Raw genomic sequence first — 22,317 nt, 5'->3', positions numbered from 1 at the left:
CAGCTAAGGGTGCTTACTGCTCTAGTAGGGGACTCAGATTTGATTCTCAGCACCCACATGGCAGTTCACAACTGCCTGCCACTCCAGTACCAGGGAGGATCTGATGTCTTCTGACCACAGAGGTCTCCTGCACACGTGTGGTAAATATACATTCACATAAAATAAATATTAAGATAGAATCAGAACTAAAATACAGTGTTTTCAATCATTCTGATAATTCCTGTTCCTCTGGATGTGTTCACATCCCACTGGAGAAAGTTGCTTATAACTATCTGTTGGGCAGCATGACATGGAGTTGAAAGAATGCAGACATAAGAGAGGATGGTGTCTGAGATGCAGTCTGCATGCAGCCGTCCCCTTTAGTCATTGACCGTGCATCTAGAACTCTGTGCATCTGTCTGTATCTAGCTCATGCCCTGTGAAGCCCACCAGCAAGCAGTGCAGTTTCTGCTCGCCTAGGAGCTGCTCTGATCTTCACAGTCAGGGCCCGTGAGTCAACTCATCATGGGGTTTGCACACTGGATATCTATGTTGTTGTTTCTTTTCACTCTTTGGGGGGCCCGCCTCCCAGCTCCCAAATAAACACACACAGAGACTTGATATTACTTATAAATGCCCGACCTTAGCTTGGCTTGTTTCTAGTCGGCTTTTCTTAACTTAAATTATCCCATCTACCTTATGTCTCTGAGGTTTTTTTTTCTTTTTCTATGTTTCTTTCTTTTTTTTTAAAGATTTATTTATTTTTAAATATTTACTTATTTATTATGTATACAATGTTCTGTCTGTGTGTATGTCTGCAGCCCAGAAGAGGGCACCAGACCCCATTACAGATGGTTGTGAGCCACCATGTGGTTGATGGGACTTGAACTCAGGACCTTTGAAAGAGCAGGCAATGCTCTTAACCGCTGAGCCATCTCTCCAGCCCTTTTTCTGTGTTTCTTTTTTATTTCTTACACCGTGGCTGGCTGTGTAGCTGGGAGGCTTCCCCTGATGTCCTCTTCTCTTATTCTTCCTTGATATTTTCCTCTTTCTATTTATTCTCTGCTTCCCAGCCCTACCTATCCTTTCTCCTACCTTGCTGTTCAGCTCTTTGTTAGACCGGCCAGGTGTTTTAGACAGGCCAAGTAACACAGCTTCACGGAGTGAAGCAGCATAGAAGAGTGTAACACATCTTTGCATCGTTAAACAAGTGTTCCACAGCATAAACAAATGTAACACATCTTACAATAATATTCCAGAGCATGCCTGGATACAGAGGACAGATCCCCTGCACAGACCCTGCAGTGTCTGAGTCAGAAATGTTCCCACAGCCTCTTGTATGTGAACACTTGGCCTCCTGTTGGTGGCACTATTTGGGAGCTGTGGAACCTTTAGGAGGTGGAGCCTGGCTGGGGGAAGTGTTTCAGTGGGGATGGGCTTTGAGGGTTTTACAGCCTTGTTCTACTTTCTCTGCCTCCTGCAGTGGACGGATGTGCGGTCAGTCAGCTTCCTGCTTCTGCTTCCGTGCCATGCCTTTTATGCCTTTGTGGATGCTCTCTTTGGAACCGTAAACCAAGATCATTTTTTTCTCTTTCAATTTTTAAACATTCTATTTATGTATATTGGTGTTTTGCCTGTGTGTGTAACTATGCACCATGCGCATGCAGTGCCCAAAGAAGCCCAAAGAGGGTGTCAGAGCCCACAGTTTGTGATTAGCTGTCCTGTGCATGCTGGGAGTTGAATCTGGGTCCTCTGGAAGAGCTCTTAATCACTGAGCAGTCTCTGCAGCCCCAAACTGTCTTCTTTAAACTGTTTCTGGTCATGATATTTTATTGAAGCAACAGAAAAGGAACTAATGGCGGGTTAACTGCAGTGTCACAGAGATTAAACAGAGAAGCTGAACCAACCAACAAAACCCACAAACAGCCGCAGCGCCAACAGTGAGATGCTCTGACGGAAGACATTTAGCAGGGAATGCTCCATGGGCAAACACGAAGTTAGATCTTATGTCTGCATATCCTTTTTTCCTTTTCCTTTTCTCCCTTTGAATTGCTTTTTGAGACAGTACACCTTGTTTAGAACTGTGCGAACTTTACGCTTCTGTGTTTCAAGTGCTGGATTGTGGATACTCAATGCCATCTCTGGGGTCCCTGTCATTAGGGGAAAGTTTAACCCCCGAAATCCGTTTCTGTTCTGCTTGTTTGTTTGTTTTTGAGAAAGAGTCTCACTATGTACATTTGGCTGGCCTGGAACTCACTGTGTAGCCCTGGCTGGCCTGGAACTCACAGAAATCCGCCTTCTGAGCACTGAGATTAAAGGCCTGTGCGCCTGACCAGCCTGTTTCTGTTCTTAAAAGGCTTTGAAGGACCTGCTCCATGGAGGTTAACTTTTTGTGTTGCTAGGTCGCTTGAAGAACCTGAGAGAACTCAATGTGAGTTTCAATCACCTGAAGAACGTTCCCCCGGAGCTGGGAGACTGTGAGAATCTAGAGAAATTGGACTGCTCTGGGAATCTGGACCTGGAAGAGCTCCCCTTTGAAGTGAGACGCAAACACCTGTGCCCTATGACTCCCTGTCGTTTAACTTATTACATGGCATGTTCTATACTGTGAGGAACCTTTACTAACACCTCTAGTCTGCTTTTTCTTTCTTTCTTTTTTTTTTTAATTACTAGATTGTTCTCAGGCTTTACCTGAAAATATAAGAATTGCCAAAGAACTTTGAAATAGGACAAAACTAGAGAACTTACATTATGCAATTTCAAAGCTTACTATAATGTCACAGCATTACGTTAACATAAAGACAGAGATTTGGGACAGAATTAAGATTTCAGAGAGAAATCTCTATAATATGTACATATATTTAAATATATATGATTTTATTTTGAGATAAATTTGTAGTCTTGACTGTCCTGAAACTTGCTCTGTATATGGGGTTGGCCCTGAACTCACAAAGATCTGCCAGTCTCTGCCTCCTGAGTGCTGGGGTTAAAAGTGTGAAACACAATGCCCTATAACTATATTATATTTACAATCAATTGATTTTTGAACAGAATCACCAAGAAAATTCAATGGAAAAAAGACAATCAATTTAATAGAAGGTTTTGGGGAAATTAAAATCCTTACCTAACTCCACACATATTATGACATAAATAAAGAACTTGAAAAACACCCTAGATGAAGGAAAGCAGATTTAAAAGAATGTTACATGAAATTTCCAGGAAGAAAAATGTGTAGAGAAGGAAAGTAGATCCATGATTTTCTAGTGAAAAGATTGAGAGCACAGAATGACAGCCAGTAGGAAGAAGAAAATCTGAGCAGAGGTGATAGAAATACCCTGCAATTGAGTTATGGTACATTGTATATCCATGATGGGTATGGTTCGTGCCATGCAAACTCTACTTCACTGGAGTTTGGGGAATAAAAGAAAGGAGCACTTCTGGTTTCTTCATTGTCATCCCATGTGCTACCAGGGGATCTCAGACTCACCCCTTTTCTGCTCCAGCCTCTGTTTGTCATGAACCCCCTGGTGTAGAAGGGCCCAGCCAGGGACTACCTCTCCAGCATGCCTGCTCTGTCATGTGTCTCTTCATTTGTTCTCTTACAAAGCCAAGTGATACGACCCTGCTGTAGACTTCCGAGAGAGCAGACGTAAAGGGGTAAGCCCGAGAATAAACAAGACTTCTGAGACAAAGGGGAAGATATCCCCTGGCGCACAGCTGTCCCTCTTCAGATACGTGCTCTGCATATGTTCACTGTGGGTCAGATTTGGAGCAATATGACTGTCTCAGTCAGGGTTCCTACTGCTGTGGTAAACACCATGGCTACAGCAACTCGAGGAGGAAAGGGTTGATTCACCTCACACTTCCACATCCCATTCATCATCAATGGAAGCCAGGATAGGAACTAAAGCAAGGCAGGAACCTTGAGACAGGAGCTGATGCAGTACCGTGGAGGGGTGCTGCTTACTGACTTGCTCCCCATGGCTTGCACTATCTGCTCTCTTATAGAACCCTGGACCACCAGCCAGGGATGTTACCACCCACAATAGGCTGAGCACTCCACTATCAATCACTAAGAACATCGTTTACAGATGGGTCTTACGGAGGCATTTTCTCAGTTAAGGGTCCCTTCTTTCAGATAACTCTAACTTGTGCTGAGCTGACATAAAACCAGCAAGTGCAATGATACTTTGTCAGTGGACTTTTAAGGACTTTTTAGGTAAATAGAAGTATTTTCAGTGTATTTTGTGGATGTCATATTGCTTTGCCACTGATAAATGTAACTAATGGGGGATGCCGGATGTGTTCAAGCTCCATGACTGCACACAGACAGACATGGTGCTGGAGAAGGAGCTGAGAGTTCTGCACCCAGATCTGCAGGCAGCAGGAAGAGAGAATGAGTCGCTAGGCCTGGCTTGAGCTCCTGAAATCTCAAAGCCCACCCCCTAGTGACACACTTCCTCCAACAAGGCCAAACATCCCAGTCCTCTCAAATACTGCCACTCCCTATGAGCCACTGGAGGCCATTTTCATTCTAAGTGCCATATAGTCTAAAAATACATTTGCTATGTTTATTGTGAAGAGAAAGACGAATGGTGATTTAGATTTGTTTTTGTTTTGTTTTTATTTTCTTTTCCTGCCCATCTGATTGTTAGCACCCGGGGCAGAAGCCTTAGTCTGGATTACAGGCACCCAGCACATCTCTTTGATCATTCGCTGACGCGTGCTGCCTTCACAGTTTGGAATTCCAGACAAGGACATAATCAGAGTGTGTCCCTTTGGTAGACTGTATTTGACGACAGGGAGATGGGATTCATATTAAGCTAAACATGGGCATAAGCCCAGAGCTTTTTCCTTCTGCTGCTCACTACCACCCTTTGTTGGCCCAACCAGCCCTGTGTTTCGAGTAATTTGTAAAACTGTGCTTTAAATGTCTTTATTTGTTTTGTTTTAAATGTCTTTATTTATTTCGCCTACACGCACCTGCATGTAGGCGAATGAGGAAGTAAGAACACAACTCTTGGGAGCTGTTTTTTTTTTTTTTTTTTCCCTTAGTGTAGGTCCTGGGGATCGAACTCAGAACACCAGGTTTGGCTACAGATGCTCTTACCCACAGAGTCATCTTGGTGGCCTGATAATGTGCTTGGAGAGAGAGTATAATTTTACTCATGGATGCTCAAAAGAAATCAGTAAAAAACATTAGTTTCTTTTATGTTTCATAGTAGCTGTCAAACTTTCATAACCAATTCCAGATATGAAATGTTTGTTCAACTTTATTCAAAATGTATAGATTTGCACTGAAGCACAATATCTCCCCATGTATTTGACTTGACATGCTGCAAACAAGAACTGTGGATAGAAAACCACAACAAAAGAGCCAACCCTGCTTAGCTACTGGGGCCAGACAAGATGAAGAGGACTTTACCATGTCATCTAACCCATCCAAATGTGGATTTCCTCAAGGCTTGTCAAAACTTGTTAGTGCCATCCTTACCACACCCTAATTCGTAATTTGAATTTTCTAGTTGGGCATAGTGGCACACACCTCTAATCCTAGCAGAGGCAGGCTGATCTCTGTGAGTGCGAGGCCAACCTGGTCTACATAATGAGTTCCAGGACAGCCAGGGTTTTGTAATGAGACCCTGTCTCAAAAAATAAACAAAAAAATAAACAAACAATGCAAAACAAAGCAACAGCAAAGACTTGAGCTCTCTGCGTCTCTGCCTGTGCTCTTCCCTACCTGGGAGACCCAATTCCAATGTTCTCTTCTCCGTAAAATCTTTTCAGACCCCTGACTATTGCTCCCTCATACTGCCGGGTAAAATCACCCACAGTTAAACTGGGTCTTCCAAAATAACTGAATCTATATAATCCCTCCCAGATTTACCCCGAGAAGTGTTCCCATGGTGATTCTCACTCCTGTCAAGTCAACAATCAGGATTAGCTGTCACAGAGGGTCATTCCAGTATTCTCTTATTCCTTTCTAGCTGAGTAATCTGAAGCAAGTGACGTTTTTAGATATCTCAGCAAACAAGTTCTCCAGTGTCCCGATCTGTGTCCTGCGGATGTGCCGCCTGCAGTGGTTGGATATCAGCAACAATAATCTGAGTGACCTGCCGCAAGATATAGACAGGTAGCTACTTGCACCCTAAGGTGAGGTGTATGAACTCATTACTAACACTTTAAGACTGCTAACACTTTAGATATGCTAGCACATGAATAGCATTTGAAATCAACCACTTTTCCAGAGTTGGGCTCTAGGAAATGGGAGAATAAGACAGTCTCCATGCGCACCACACATCCATGCATGTATGCACTCGAACACTTCTTCATTGTCTTGATGAATTTGATTTCCTTCAGTTACTCATTTAGTTATCTGTTTATCTACTTATTTAATGTCAGATGGTCCCCCTGTAGCCCTGGCTGCCCTGGAACGTACTGTACAGACCAGGTTGACCTTGAACTCACAGAGATCTGCCTGTCTTTGTCTTCTAAGTTCTAGGATTAAAAGTATACAACGCTACACTTGGATTTTTATGAATGCTTTTTTCTGAAAGCATTTTAAGAATTGAGTGTGTGGCCAGGCGGTGGTGGCGCACGCCTTTAATCCCAGCACTCGGGAGGCAGAGGCAGGCGGATCTCTGTGAGTTCGAGACCAGCCTGGTCTACAAGAGATAGTTCCAGGACAGGCTCCAAAACCACAGAGAAACCCTGTCTCGAAAAACCAAAAAAAAAAAAAAAAAAAAAAAAAGAATTGAGTGTGTGTCCTCGACCATAGAGGCCTGGGGATAACTGGAGGGAGATGCTTCTCTCCTTCCACCAGGAGAGCGTGGGTCCAGGAGAGCAAACTCAGGATGTCCGGCTTGGTGGCAGGTCCAGGAGAGCGAACTCAGGGTGTCCGGCTTGGTGGCAGGCCAGGCACCCTTACTTGCTGAGCCATCTCACTGTATTTTCCTTCTCTCCCTAACTTTGAGACAGTCTTGCAAAGTAGCCCAGGTTAGCCTCAAACTCAGTATCTTCCTGCTGCTACCTCCCAAGCACTAGGTCAAGGCACACACGCCACCACAAACAGCTTAGAAGACATTTTTGTTTTGTTTATTTTTATTTTATTTTTGATTTTTGAGATAGGGGCTTGCTCTGTAGCCTGGAAGGGCTCGGAACCCTCAATGCTCCTGAGTGCAAAGATCACTGATGCAAGCCTCTTGACTAGGCTTCAGTTTTTTTATAGAATAACATTGCTAATTTTACTCCATAGGAATGGAAAAGAAAATTTATTATGTGTAGAGAAACATCATCCTGCTTAGAACAAGGCGGGGAAGGGAATTTTTTATTACTTTTCATTTATTAATTTAAGGTGCATAATCTTTAAACAAAATTGGCATGTTAGTTATGTTGTTAAATTATATCCAATCAGCTGTTTCCTTTATAAAACGATTATTATGGGCTGGGGAGATGGCTCGGTGGGTGAAGTGTCTGCTGCACAAGCTTGAGGACATGAGTTGGATCCCCGCAGTCCTGTAATAGCTGTGTGTGGCTGCTCCCAGCAGTGACTCTAGTGCTCAGGTGGGCAAAGACAGGGGGTCCTGGAGCTTGTGGCAATCAAGCTAGCCAGCTGGGAATCACCAGGCTCAGTGAGAGACCCTATCTCAAAAGACAAGGCAGAGGAACTGGTGAGATGGCTCAGTGGTTAAGACTGAGTACTGCTCTCAGAAGACCTGAGTTCAGTTCCCAGAACCACATCAGATGGCTCACAACTGCCTTGAACTCCAGTTCCAGGGGATCTGACTGAACGGGCGCTTACGCTCATATGTACATACTCACATACAGACACACTGTGTAATTTAAAATAAAAAACAAACACAAACAAAAAACAACAGAAAAGAGCACCAAACTGCTCTTGCATATGTCCTGAGTTCAGTTCCCGCACTGGGAAGTTCATGACTGCCCGTAACTCCAGCCCCAGAGCATCCAACACTCTGGCCTCTGTGGGCATCTGCACTCATGTACACAGACTTAAAAAAAATAAAGATAATTATTATTTTTTAAGATTTTATTTATTATGTATACAACATTCTGCCTCCATGTATGCCTGCATGCTAGAAGAGGGCGCCAGGTCTCATTATAGATGGCTGTGAGCCACCATGTGGTTGCTGGGAATTGAACTCAGGACCTCTGGAAGAGCAGCCAGTGCTCTTAACCTCTGAGCCATCTCTCCAGTCCCATAAAATTAATTCTTAGAAAGGAAGGTGGAGAGCAACAGTGGAAGACCCTTGGTGTTGACCTCTGACCTCTAGGTGCTTGTGTGCACATGTGTATGTGCACCTTCATGCATGTGTGTCCGCACACACAATGAAAATAAAATACATTTAAGATGTAACCTGCCCTTTAAAAAATAGTTATTGCACTGAAACGTGTAACGCGAGATAGATTGACTCAGTCATTTATGCCACTGATATTACTAGGCTGGAGAGTGGACTGGGCCTAATGGATGAAATACAACCTGTGGCCTCTTGGAGTCTATACTCTCTTTTTTGTTTGTTTGTTTTTTGAGACGGGCTTTCTTTGTGTAGCCTTGGCTGTCCTGGAACTAGCTCTGTAGACCGGGCTGGCCTTGAACTCACAGAGATCCTCCTGCCTCAGTTCCCACATGCTGGCTTCCACCGCCCAGTGGCATCTACACTTTTATTTACATGGAAGCATAATAAACTGACGATTCACAGTCCACGTTGTCTTAGGCCCGAGTGTGACACTTTTCTACCCTTGGTCCCTGTGATGAATGAATGCCTTCCTGGGCGAACGAGGCCAAGTGAGACTTACTTGTGTTTGAATGACAAAGGAGTTTTTGAGATATTTGTGACATTACACAAGAATTTGTAAATGAATGAAAAAACATCTGAAGGAAGGGTCTCCAGATTAGAATAAAAATAAAATAAAACAATCTTAAAATATATATATTTTTGCGTTTCCTTCTTGTTCCGTGGCTTTCCTCCTACTTTATGTTGAAAAAGAATAGTGAGGGGCCTAGAGAGATGACTCAGCGCTTAAGAGCACTGGTTGCTCTTCCAGAGGTCCCGAGTTCAATTCCCAGCAACCACACAGTGGCTCACAACCATCTATAGTGAGCTCTGATGTCCTCTTCCGGGTGGGCAGGCATATGTGCAGTCAGAACACTATACATAAAAAAAAGATAGTGAGAGAAGACTAAGTTGTATGAAAAGAAATGCCTTGCTCAAATCTGTTTGTTCTTACAGCAACCCTGGGAAATGCAGGAGACACTTAGAGGAATCTGTTGATCTCTGAGGCCCATTGTGCCGTGTTCTGTATTGTTACTAAATCCATGTTCAGTATGTGATTAAGTCAGTAAAGTCATCATAGTTCTTGCGTAATTTCAAAAGATGACAACCTTATCTAAATGTGAAGAGTAAGCTCATGGTTGCACATACGTTTTGGTGGTGATGAGCCAAGTAGGCTTTCCCTGCGGGAGCAATTTCAGTTCCCTGCAGTTGTCTGTAGTTCACCGTGGAGTCTGTCCTGAGTCCTGGCTTCTCTGCAGGCTGGAAGAGCTGCAGAGCTTCCTCTTGTATAAAAACAAGCTGACCTACCTTCCTCAGGCCATGCTCAACCTCAGAAAGCTCACCTTGCTGGTTGTCAGTGGGGATCACCTGGTGGAGCTACCGACTGCCCTCTGTGACGCTTCCACACCTTTGAAGTAAGTACGTGGAAAGGGGAGGGCTCCGGGACAGCCCCCCTTGACACAGGCAAAAATGCCAGCCGCCTCTGGCTCCAGACTGCTTTCTTAGGAGCCTGATTCGGATATCCTCATACACTGAGCATCCGCCCCTACTCCACTGTCTACAGGAACTCCAAGGGGTTTATTCGTTTTTCACAGGCCTGAGTAGGACACGTCATTGGATTTCTGGAGTTGCAGAAACTGCTTGCTAATGGGCAGCATGAGGTGTGGACACAGCATAGGCCTCTCAGCTGTCTCTCAGCTATCATGTCCCTGTTGCCTCGGAGAGGCCACTCACTGTTCAAGCAATCCTCTCTGTTTGCCTCATCTTTCTGACCTCCCACAGTGAACTCTGAAACAAAGACAACCATCCATGCAAAGATGATACGGGCTCCAATCTGGGGTGAAGTCTTGTTTACTCCCCAGAAAACTGACAAAGCTAGGGACCGTGTCCTCCAGATCCTTTGGGTGTATCTTTATTTGTCACTATGAAGAGACCGAAACCAAAGCTCTTGGATGGTGTATTGTGCGCAAGATAAAGGGGAAACAGGGTTCTGATTGGCTGACTCGTGTCTTTTAATTTCTGTTAGACAGGGTCTCTCGTGACTTGACTCAGCCACTAGTAGTCAGGACTGACCTTAAGTGTCTTCCTGCTTCTACAGTTTACGTGGTGCTCGGGCTCACGACCAGGGCTTTATGCAAGCTAAGGAGGGAGGCACTGTAAGGACCAAGCTGCATCCCCAGACCTTGATTACTGATTAAAGAAAAACAGTGATGGGCTGCGTGGGGCTCAGTGGTAGGGTGTAAAAAAAGAAAGAGTTAACAAATCGGTCAATTAAAGAAACTGCTGCTTCAGAAAAACAGATCTTCTCACTCTTTAAATGTTGATTAAAAAAACCAGAGTGATTTTATATATATGTATATATGTGTGTGTGTATATGTATATATATGTATATATATATATTCCTTTTCCTCTCTCTCTCTCTCTCTCTCTCTCTCTCTCTCTCTTTTGAGACAGGGCCTCTCTCCATAGCCCTGGTGTCCTGGAACTCACCATGTAGACCAGGCTGGCCTCAGACTCACAGAGATCTACCGGCCTCTGCTTCCTATATTCTTAATTTTCAGAAAAAGTATTTATTTTATGTGTGTAAATGTTTTGCCTACCTGCCTGAGTGCATGTATGGTACATGCATATCTGGCACCGTCATTGATCAGAAGAAGGCATTGGATGCCCTGGAACGGGAGTTACAGACAGTTGTGAGCCAGCATGTATGTGCTGAGAATTGAACCCTGGTCCTCTGGAAGAGCAGCCAGTGCATTTGACTGCTGAGCTATCTCTCCAGCCCACTGAAGATGAGTTTTGCAGTTGAATATTCTCAGTAAACGTGTTACTTTCCCCCACAGATTTGTAAGCCTTATGGACAATCCTATTGATAAGAGCCAATGTCAAGACAGCGATGAAATACTAGAAAGTGAACAGGACCGCCAGCATTTTGATAAAGAGTTTATGAAAGCATATATTGAAGATCTTAAAGAACGAGGTGAGTTGGGAATATTTAAAACCATCTAAAGTGTATTATGCAACCTCTACCTGTTCCTGAAATACGTACATCAACATCAGTCAGAATGACAAAAAAATTATTTGTGACTATTTGTGAACCAATGGTGCATTTTCTTAGAACATGAGGGTTTTTTTCCCTCTCACTTTTATTAGTTCTTTGAGAATTTCATCCAGTGCATTTTGACCATTCCACCCCTCTCTTCACTCCTGGGCCCAGCCACCTTCCCTGCCCAGTTTTGTTTGTCTCTCTCTGTTTTAAAAAGCCCATCAAGCATAGTTGGTGTTGCCTGTATACTCTGGACTGTGTGGCCTTCCACTCGAGCATGGGAGGCCCAGGAAGGGCTTCACCCTTAAAGAAAACTTGTTCACCCTTCCCAGTAGCTACCAGTTACCCCTTAGCTAGAGCTGGGCCTGCACGCCCACCTCCTGTATCCATGCTGGGGTTTTGTCTGGCTTCACCTTACACAGGTCTCCTACATGAACTGTGAGACTTTCCTTGCATACTGTGTGCTTGCTACATATGTCAACTGTATGACAGAACACAGAGGCTGAGAAACACACAATTAACATGTGAAGGTTGTATTAATATGTAACCTTTAAATTATGAAAAGTTATTATTATTGTGTATGTGTGTGTGCGCACCCGTGAGCGTGCATGTGCCCCTGATGTGGAGGGCGGGGCTCGTGTGCTTAGGTGTGCATGTGTGAATGAGGAGGTCAGGAGACAACTTATGAAGCCCATTCTCTTCTTCTGCCTCTGTGTGTTCTAGGAATCAAGCTCAGACCACCTCACTTGCATGGTTGAAGACCTTTATCCACTGAACCACCTTGCCTCCCAGTAAATGAGATTTCATTATTTTGATAAAATAGTATTCAAGTTAATAGAAAAATAAGACTCCATTTCAAAAGTTGATTAAAAAATTTGAAAGCATTAACTCATCCAAACCAAATACTTGTATAAATGTCAGAAACAAGGAGAACACAGTTGGCCAGCCAGGAAATAGGCCCGCTCAGACTTGGTTTTCCATGGCACGTTGTGTCCTGAGGAGCGGAGATAGTCAGATAACTCAAGAAGGCCTGGGAAGGGTTTTGTTCTTGGGTTCAAACCCAGGGTCTTGTGTATGATAGAAGTTTCTCTACCATTGTGCTACCCCCTCAAATGGACCACCTCTCACAGTTGGTATCAGCCATCTGTAGATGCTATTTGGCTGTGAGGAGAAAGACTGAACACTACACACTGGGAGGAACAAGGCTGAGTCTATTTAGTAAGAGCTTGGGTTAGAAATAGCCCTGATCTCCTATAAACCGTATCGTTTTCACCTGCTGTCTTCAGCCCCATGTACTTTACCAGCGATTTCATCCGCTTTTGTTATACGGTCATATAGTTTCCAGAGCCTAGAGGGAGCTGCGCGAGGTGGTTGGGAAGATTATAAAAGAAAGAGACTGAGTGTTAATATTGTAGCTCTAAACGCGTCTAAACCTGGTCGCCCACTGGTTATACCTTGCACGTCCTCGTCAATACTTGACGTATCGATGCAAGTCACGCATTATGGTTATATTTCTTAATAAGAATGGATTAATAAGGGACTGGAGATATGGGTCAGGGGTTAAGAGCACTGACTGCTCTTCCAGAGGACCCTGGTTCATTTCCCAGCACCCACATGGCAGCTCACAGTCCGTACCTCCAGTGCCAGGGACTCAGACACCTTCTGACCTCCAGGAACACAGGGAGTGTACATAGGGCACAGACATACTTACGTGCTAACAAAACACACAAACACATAAAATAAATTGATTAATTAAGAAGAGGGAATGAATAGCTAAGTATATATTTTTCTTTGTTGCAGAAGCCGTTCCCAGTTACACCACCAAAGTGTCATTTAGCCTTCAGCTTTGATCTGATCCACCTGAAGACCACAAAATCTTACCGCTCTGTGCTCTCCGTCTTTGTCTACGCGTTACATCTTACAGGAATTGTGGCTTGTGCTGAAGGACAAAGCTAGAAACTACCACCATCACTGTTAAGAAAAATAATTTTCAAATTTCAAATGAGGAAGACTGGTAAATTTGCATAATGTTAATATTAATAGACGGATTTGCATATCCTTTTCTATATAATGCACATTTAATACTTTAGGAAATATATTTTTTAAATATAGAGCAGCTAGGCAGTGATGGCAATGGCCTTTAAGCTCAGCACTCTGGAGGCTGAGGCAAACAGATCTCTGAGTTTGAGGCCAGCCTGGTCTACAGAGTGAGTTCCAGGACAGCCAAGGCTGTTACACAGAGAAACCCTGTCTCGAACAAAACAAAACAAAAACAAACAAACAAAAATACAGCTTAAAGAACAAGTTTTGAAACTGGATGCATTGTTTTCAGGAATCCAGGGCTGGAGGGTTGTAAACAAAAGGATCACCGCCGTGAAAGTGTTTCGGTGTACTATCCACTTGTATTGAGAGTAACGCTCCTGGAGTTTAAACAAGTGCTACTTCCACATTTTAAACTCACTTCGGCAAGTACATTTTAAATGATATTTTATTTATGTATACATAATACATAGTAATAAATTGTATTGTATTTATGTATTTAATTGTATTTAACTCTCAGGAGAGACTGAAGGTATAATTTGGGTCTCGAGGGTGGAAAGAAGGGCTGGCATATGTACTTCATTGGACCCTAGGTGCTCAGGTGGTGTGGGCCTGGGAAGGTCCAAATGTTGTGCTTGGGGAGCCCTCCTACCCTGACAGTTCCCCTGGTGGACCTGGGACATGAGAGCAGAGCAGAGCAGTGCCCTCAGTGCTCATTCCTGGAGGGGTCCACACTGATGACCCCCTAGAAAGGCTTGCATGTGGGAACCGCGGGAGGGCTCTGCCTGCCGGAGTGCAGCTGTGGGCCAGGCAGGGGATGTTAGTTTGTGTTGGCCAAGGGCTGGGCTCTCTGTTTTTGCACTACTTGTACCACGGGAAGAGCCGTATAAAGCTCCTGTTTTTCTACCAATGTCGAGTAGGACGGACAGGAAGTGGCTGGTCATCTTGAAGACAGGAGGGAAAACGCACACGCATCTCTGTGTGTATGAGTGGACTCACCCATGTAGTTCCCGCCCCCGCCATGTGGGGGCAGGGCAGCCGCTACAGCCTTTGCAGCGGGGAAGCATTCTGAAGCTGTGTTGTTAGATGCCGTACCGTCCAGGCATGGAACATGTGGAGTCTGATGACCCTCAAAAACTAAATTTTAAATGTAATTTACTTAAATAGTCACTTGTGGCTGTCATACCATACAACGAGGCCCAGCCTGCTTGATTGGGACGGAGGACGTTATCTGTGATTTTAAAAATGGGAGGGGTGGTTTTTACTTTTTCTTACCTGAAGAACTGATTTGCTCTTAGATTTATATAATTTTAAAAGGTTACCAAAAACACACAATTAATTAAAACAAAACAAAAACCCCTAAAACATAGGGGTTGCTAGGGCTGGGAGCTGACTCAGCAGGTAAAGCTATAGCTACTCAAATCTAAGGACCAGAGAAACCCATGGAAATCTTAAGTGGGCGTGGTGACCCAGCTGTAATTCCAATCTTGGGAAGGAGAAACAGGATGTGTTCAGAGCAATTGGCTAGCTAGCCAAACCCACTGGAAGCTCTTGTTTTGAATAGGAGACCCTGGCTCAGTAAACAAAATGGAAAGATGATAGAAGATGATTCAGACTCAGACCTCTCTGTGTGTGTGCGTGTGCGCGCGGGTCCGTGTGCCCTACACACTTGCGAAGCTATGTAATGCATGCATACATACACTCACAGAAAAGGGAAAGGAGATTAAAATTGGCACCTTGGTATTTTGCCTGTGCCAGTATTTGATTTAAGTCCAAACATTTTAACCCTTAATAGATGTGAGACAGGTGGCCTCCTCCAGGCCAGGGAGATGTCTCAGGAGAGCGTGACCGCAACAAAACGCAGCAGTGAGAAGTAGGTTAAAAGACAAAGAGGCAGAAGATGAGGGCTCTCTTTAGACTTCAGGGCTTTCAAATTGATGAGTAGCCCTACTTGGATGGCTTCAGAATTTATTTCTTACTCAAGTACATATATCAATATGTGAAAATTATATGTGAAAAGGCAGAAGTGTAGAATTTTACACAAATAGACTGTTCATAATTTATGTAAGATTTATTTCAATAAAAACCAGATTTTTGTGAAAAAACTTCGTCTCTCTCTCTCTCTTTGTGTGTGTGTGTGTGTGTGTGTGCGGGTTTGTGTGGAGCCTAGAGGTTGACGAGGGGTGTCTCTTTGCCCCTGTGTTGATATTATTGTTACTATTGAGGCAGTATCTCTCACTGAGCCTGTAAATTGCTGTTTTCGCTACAGTGGCTGGTCAGTAACTCCCTGGAAGCTGTCTGTCTCAGGTCCCCAGCACTGGAGGGACTATGTGACTCCACACCTTGCTTTTCACAGGTGCTGAAGATCTGAACTCAGGTCTTTGTACTTGAGTGGCATTGTCTGCTGAGATGTCTCTGTAGGTGGAGACTGCTTGTTTGTTCCTGACCACCCAGACTCGAAATAATCACACAGAAACTGTATTAATTAAAACACTGATTGGCCAATTAGCTCATGCATATTTCTAGCTAACTCTTACATTTTGAATTAACCCATTTCTATTAATCTATGTATCACCACAAGGCTCATAGTTTACTGGTAAGGTTCTCAGGTATCTGTGTCCTTCGGCAACTACATGGTGTCTCTCTGACTCTGCCTACTTTCTCCCAGCATTCAGTTTAGTTTTCCTGTCTAACTCTATTCTGCCCTGTCATAGGCCCAAGAAGCTTCTTTATTCATTAACCAATAAAAGCAACACATGTACAGAAGGGCTTCCCAGATCACATCTCTCTAAGTCCCTAATTGGACTTGTAAAGGCATCTCTCTCCCCAATGTCTTTTCCCTATCACAGAGTAGCTGCATATACCTCCATGGAGACCACTGTTTGAGAAGGCAGGCATTCAGTTTACTACTTCCATCTCACACCCTCCCAGACTGGCAGCAGAGGGTCTGAGCAAAACTTGCTGAGGAGCTCACAGGTTCAAGACTTCCAAATAATTCTGAGTCCTCCAACTCCGTTCCTTCGCAATAGGTCAAAACCATGCGTGTGTGTGTGTGTGTGTGTGTGTGTGTGTGTGTAGTATCCAAGCGGGAGTCATAAGAGTATTAATTCTCTGCTGACCCTCCTGGCTCCTATCTGAGACTCAAGCACTTGAGAGGCTGAAGCGAGAGGATTGGTGTGAATACCTAGTGAGTTCCAGACCAACTTCAACTACACAGGAAGTTCTCAAACCTACCCTAACACACCCACATGGGAAAAAAATTAAAGAAACTTAACCATCTTAAGATGAGAACTTTAGTGGCTTTTAGTGCACTTCCAGTATTGAGAGAGCGTTACCTTCTCCATCCAGTTCCCAAGCATTTTACCACCCCTTCTTCCCTCATGAAATCCACATTGGTTGAACAAGGGCTTTGCATTTTTTCCCCCTTTCTCCAGCCCTGGTAGCCATCTCTGGGTTCTCCTGATTTTATTGATGTTTTGTATAAAGGGTTACACAATATCTGACTTTTTTGGGATGTTGCAACATTTTTTTTTTTTTTTTGCCACCCAGCATTCTTTCTTCAAGGCTCAGAAGCCGTATTTTATGGAAAGTGTCACAACGACAGCTGCAAAGATTAGAAAGACCAGCAGTCGAAACGGTTTATGTTCCATGCAATTACAAAAGCCCTGGCAGAAGCCCTTGCAGCACTCACAGAAGCATCCGCAGCAGCACTCGTGGCAGGCCCCGCAGCAAGCTTTGCAGCAGCAGGATTCACCTGCTGGGTGGATATGGCTGCTTCTCTCTACCTGGCCAGTGATGTTTGCTCGTGGTCTCCCAGAATTGGGCACAACATACGCGGGAGTGGGTGGGACATAGGAGGAGGAAGTGGGTAGGATGAATGAGGAGGAAATGGTTGGGACAAATGCAGAGGACGGGGGCAATGCCTCTGGGATCTTGGACCTGGAGTTCTTGTTTCCTGTACCTGCTGTTCCACTGCTCTTGACGGGAGAAGGCATTTGAATGATACATCTAGGGGCAGGTGAGCTTGCAGGTGCCAACTGTTGGGTTGTCAAGATTGGGACAGTTGATGGGTTTGAGGCGTGGCTCACCTTAGGGTCAGCTTTGGTAAGGTTACTGGCTTTGGTGTCCACTTTTGATGCTTGGGGCTTTCCCACTTTAGAGGAAGTGGGTGCAACATATGAGGAAGAAGTGGATGGGACAAATAAGGAAGTGGGCGGGACATAGGAGGAGGAAGTGGGTAGGATGAATGAGGAGGAAATATTTGGGACAAATGCAGAGGACGGGGGCAATGCCTCTGGGATCTTGGACCTGGAGTTCTTGTTTCCCGTACCTGCTGTTCCACTGCTCTTGACGGGAGAAGACATTTGAATGATACATCTAGGGGCAGGTGAGCTTGCAGGTGCCAACTGTTGGGTTGTCAAGATTGGGACAGTTGATGGGTTCGAGGTGTGGCTAACCTTGGGGTCAGCTTTGGTAGGGTTACTGGCTTTGGTGTCCACTTTTGATCCTTGGGGCTTTCCCACTTTAGAGGAAGGCTGTGAGCAGGAGACGTTGCTGCGTGTGACAGTGACCATAGGCTCCCTAGTTGACTTAGAGGAGGCGGGAGACAATGGGCATGCTGGTGGTTTTGAGGCTAGGCCTGAGCTACTCTGAACACAAAAGCCCTGCAGACAGGCCTCACAGTTGTTTCTGTCATGTGGGCCTTCGAGACCCGTGTCTCCAAGCAAAGGAATCTCAGCCATTTCCTTAAACTCTTCTCCATAGCACTTCCTCAGAATTCTGAAGACCAGATTGCTCAAGATCCTTGAGATGTTGTCCCAGCTGAACTCTGGAGCTGCAAATGGAGGCTCGGGGCACTTGTTACATCTCTGAGCAAAGACCCTCATCTTCACACGTCCCTTGCTGTTCTTCTTATACCAGCGCATGTGGAAGACCACCAGGACACAGCCAGAGGCCCAACTGCGAGAGCAGCTGGGGCAGAGGAACCTGTGGAGAACCAGGCGAGAGCTTCAGCCAAGCTGTGGGCAGGTACCGGAGGGAGAAGGAGCCTCTCACTAGCAGTGAGAGAAATGAACGAGCCCCTCTTCCTCATCTCCACCTGGTCACCAATATTCTCTGTGGCCATTGTTAGATGCTTGCTGTGCAAACAGCAAGACACCAGCCTTCTGACTCCAAAGGGACCCCGGGCATTTTCTAGGTCCAGTGTGTGCATTGTACATTTCAGAGGCAAGGCACACAACGGGACCTCACCACACCCCAGGACCTGGGGTTCGTGAGCCGGGACTGGAGCTCTGGTATCTGAACCCTAAGCCATTGTTTCTTCAAACATCGATGTAAATGTGTTCAAGACTATACATGCCACAGCCTTCCAAGTATCCCATGCTGAAATGAACAAGTGGATATAAGTGGGTGCTAGGTAAGTCACCAGCAGGTCAGGAGAGAGCTGCAGCCTCCTGCCTCAGAGACATCCTGCCTGCTTTTGTTCCTCAGGTCCCATGATTTGTAAATCCCCACAGATCACCTTCCAGCTCTCTCTCTCTCTCTTTTTTTTTTTTTTTGTGGTACCCCACCCCAACTCCTAATTTTTCTTATATACACCAGAGAATGTTGCGTTGTTTCTCAGGGCTTGCCTCCAACAGGGCGCAGAATGACACATCTTCTCAGCAGAGAGAGCATTTTCTCTAAGACATTTGCACAAACGCCTACTGGGAACAGTGAAGGAAGAACAGGGGAAGCCTATGCTTCCTAGAACAGGGGTTGTGCAAAGCCAGAAGACTGCAGTGTGGTGGAGACGTTTATTGTTCATCAAATAACCCATAAATGCCCTCTTGATTCAGTCAGCTTGGGACCATGGAACCTGTTGATGGGACTTGAACAGCAGTCAGATCTCCTTTCTCAAGGCCCCAGCCCTCTCTGCCTCGGTAGCCTTGGGAGCTGTGCATTCAGTTAAATGCTGGGATTTGGTTTTTTATTTTTATGTTTTTTCTATAGCTGTTGATCCTAACTTTGCTTGAGGCAGGAGAATCTGCAGTCTGAGGTGGGACGTTGGAGGAGGCTGGACTGAACAAGGAAGCTCCTCCTAGGAATTTGTGCATGCTAAGTCAATGTACCACTGAGCTACAACCCCAGGCCCCTCTTTTCCATGCTTTGATCTTAGCCTGCTTTCTTAGGACAAATGTGGAAATGAACCGAGAGGAGGAGATGCTGAGAAGCTAGCTAGCTCCGAGTCCCACGAAGTGTACTGGCCAGGAACCTTCCCTCAGTTCTGCACAAGGACCTGCCTGAGCTGTCCTGAGCTGTCCTGAGCTGTCCTGAGCTGTCCTGAGCTGTCCTGAGCTGTCCTGAGCTGTCCTGAGCTGTCCTGAGCGGTCCTGAGCGGTCCTGAGCTGTCCTGAGCTGTCCTGAGCTGTCCTGAGCTGTCCTGAGCGGTCCTGAGCTGTCCTGAGCTGTCCTGAGCTGTCCTGAGCTGTCCTGAGCTGTCCTGAGCTGTCCTGAGCTGTCCTGAGCTGTCCGCCTCCCACACTGGCCTGGTCTCAGCACTCTAGCTCCGCTGTGTGCCAGGCCAGAGTCCCAGGTTCTCAAATAAACAGACTATGGCTTTGCTCTGGAGCTTCCCAAGTCAGCTTCTGCTTGGGAAAGGGCCAGTCTCCTCACAGTGGCCAGCAGGCATGACAGATCTCAGGGCTCTACCCTCTCAGCCCTCTTACCTCCACCCCTAGGCTTTGGGGCACCTACTTTCTATGGAAAAGAAAGGGTAAAATGTTGGGTGGTGCTGGGCGGTGGTGGCACACGCCTTTAATCCCAACACTCGGGGGGCAGAGACAGGCGGATCTCTGTGAGTTCGATGCCAGAGCTACAACTACAAGAGCTAGTTCCATGACAGGCTCCAAAGCTACACAGAAACTCTGTCTTGACAAACAAACAAACAAACAAACAAACGAACAGACTGTTGGGTGGCCCCGGAAAGTCCTATTTGAGAAAGAATATCTTGGCTCGTAGTAGAGAGTGACATGGTTGCTGTGAGCGCTTTGGGCCATGTGCCTGTGATCTGTCCTGAAGAGTCTCCCCAGGATAAACCTGTCTCTTCTCAGGAACTCCAGGAAGAGGGACTCTTTCAAGGCAGGTAGGAAGTGCAGAGCCCCTGGAGTAAATGAGCCTCTACCCTCCCCTTCCCAACTGTCCCACTTCCCAGCCAGAATTCTTAGTATCTAGGCTGCCACTGTCTTAAGTTCCTAGTAATGGGGCGGGATCCCCAGTCTCTAATAAAGCTGGAATTCCTTCCTGTGTTCTTCAGCGTGCAAGCCTGGACGGAGGAGAATAGTGATGAGTAAGAAACAAAGAAGAATTGTGCAGACCATCGTGCCTCGCTCACCTGGCAAAGGTCTTTTGCTGGTACTGTGTCCACCCAGGATTCAGAACATCAGGAAGAAGCTCCTTGTCTGGTGTGAGGGTCCATTTGTGCCATGGTTTCACCTCTTGAATCAGCTCCTGGAATACTTGTTGCCATACCTCTGTGTCTTCTTCCATCATGGCTATAGTGTGGTGGCTACGCTGGGGCAGGGGCTCCTGACTGGGGGCAGGGTCTCCTGGGTTGGGGTAGAGGCTCCTGCGTGGGGACAGGGTCTCCTGGGTATTCCAGGGTCTTCTGGGTGGGGCAGAGTCTCCTGGGTAGGATTTCCTGAACTGGGGCAGGGTGTCCTGGGTTGGGGTAGGGTCTCCCGGATGGGACAGGGTCTCCTGGTCCTGGGTAGGGTCTTCTGAACTGGGGTAGGGTCTCCTGGGTTGAGGTAGGGGCTCCTGTGTGGGGGCAGGGTCTCCTGGGCCTGGGTAGTGTCTCCTGGGTATCCCAGGGTCCTCTGGGTGGGGCAGAGTCTCCTGGGCCCAGACAGACCCGTGGCGGGATGTAAGGTTTTCCACTTCAGAGAGTGAGGGTTCAGACTGGCAATCCCTTTGAAGATTTGGATTGGGACAGTGGTTCAGATCCTCTGTCCCAGGGGCAAAGGTCAGTTGAATCTGTTCCCAAGTTCAGAGGACAGCTGTGGACACCACAAGAAATCACACAATGAGCTGCCTCTGACACAGAGGCCCTGGAATGGTGGAGGTCACTCTTGCCTTTTCCGGTTCTAACATTTAAACTCCTCATCCACTGGGCTGCTGGATTCCTGCTTGAGGCAAAAGGGGCCTCCTTGGGATTCCCATACCCTGGGAAGTCCTCGTTCATACCTAGCTCCTCAGGAGGATGGTGGCCTGCTGGCCCTGCCTACCAACCACGGCCTGAACAGAGGTCTCAGCCCCTATCCTCCACTTACCGGAAATCAAAGTTGGTTGTTCAGTCAGTGTGTGCCCAGGAGATTAGTCTCTGGGTGGGTGGGAGGCTGCTGGCCCGAGACCAACAGGGATCCTTTGCCTTCCTCCATGAGAAGCTTCCCTGTCACCACACACTGAAGAAGAGGAAGGAGAGGCAGGCGGAGGTAGCCAGTGCTGGAGCAGGCAACACTGTAGGAATGGCAGACAAGATTCTGAGTGTCCACTCCAGAGGACTTCATCCAAAGATAGGGTGGGTCTTCCTACCACCCAGTTGGACATATATGTATTGCCCTGCTGGCTTCCAAGCTGGAGGCTCCTCAGCCTAGAGGAAAGGAAGGAAACAAGGGGAGGGGCTTCCTGTGAGGTTTGGAAACCAAGCTTTCCCCTGTTTTTCTCTGCTGTCTCTGACCCAAATCACAACAGCGTCATGGCCAGACTCAGATCACAATGGACCCTTTCCTTCCTGCCCTCATTTAGTTTCTCAACGCTATTTGCTCAGTTATAAATTAACTCCATTTGGGGAAGTGGTCCAGTGTCTTTCTTTCTTGTTTTGTCCCTCCCCCTTTCAACCTCTTACACTGGGCTGTGTCCACCTGTTGTCTGCTTGCTTAGTCCAGCTCCCAGTAAATAGAGGTTCTCTGTTCGTGGTCAGCA

At 46.0% G+C, this 22,317-nt stretch overlaps 2 protein-coding genes across 3 annotated transcripts in view; one reads left to right on the top strand and one right to left on the bottom strand.

The window, feature by feature from the left end:
- Lrrc2 (leucine rich repeat containing 2) overlaps positions 1-15,447 on the top strand; it is a 29,343-nt gene extending 13,896 nt beyond the window's left edge. For both annotated transcript variants that reach the window (XM_041677292.1, XM_041677293.1), the window contains exons 5-9: positions 2,382-2,518; positions 5,967-6,112; positions 9,533-9,688; positions 11,114-11,250; positions 13,117-15,447. In XM_041677292.1, coding sequence (XP_041533226.1) covers positions 2,382-2,518; positions 5,967-6,112; positions 9,533-9,688; positions 11,114-11,250; positions 13,117-13,166 — 626 coding nt within the window. In that variant the 3' untranslated portion in view covers positions 13,167-15,447. The remainder of the gene's footprint in view (positions 1-2,381; positions 2,519-5,966; positions 6,113-9,532; positions 9,689-11,113; positions 11,251-13,116) is intronic.
- A 1,211-nt stretch (positions 15,448-16,658) lies between these two features.
- On the bottom strand, positions 16,659-22,085 carry Rtp3 (receptor transporter protein 3). Its single transcript, XM_041677400.1, has 3 exons — positions 21,666-22,085; positions 20,729-21,392; positions 16,659-18,342 (listed from the first exon to the last, which is right to left on the bottom strand). The coding sequence occupies exons 2-3, from the start codon at positions 20,884-20,886 to the stop codon at positions 16,923-16,925; spliced, it is 1,578 nt and encodes a 525-aa protein (XP_041533334.1). The 5' UTR covers positions 20,887-21,392; positions 21,666-22,085; the 3' UTR covers positions 16,659-16,922.
- Between the last annotated feature and the right edge of the window lie 232 nt (positions 22,086-22,317).

This window comes from Microtus oregoni, unplaced genomic scaffold (assembly GCF_018167655.1).
Source record: "Microtus oregoni isolate MIOR12 unplaced genomic scaffold, Mior012 000028F_ref0000031, whole genome shotgun sequence".
NCBI classification, from domain to species: domain Eukaryota; kingdom Metazoa; phylum Chordata; class Mammalia; order Rodentia; family Cricetidae; genus Microtus; species Microtus oregoni.
This window is presented reverse-complemented; position numbering and strand designations above follow the sequence as displayed.

What these genes read in the sequence shown, in the direction of transcription:
- Rtp3 (XM_041677400.1), bottom strand. Translation starts at nt 20,886, where the DNA reads ATGATGGAAGAAGACACAGAGGTATGGCAACAAGTATTCCAGGAGCTG. An exon ending in CAGCAAAAGACCTTTGCCAG is followed by an intron (nt 18,343 to 20,728) that starts GTGAGCGAGGCA and finishes GGTTCTCCACAG; the next exon opens with GTTCCTCTGCCCCAGCTGCT.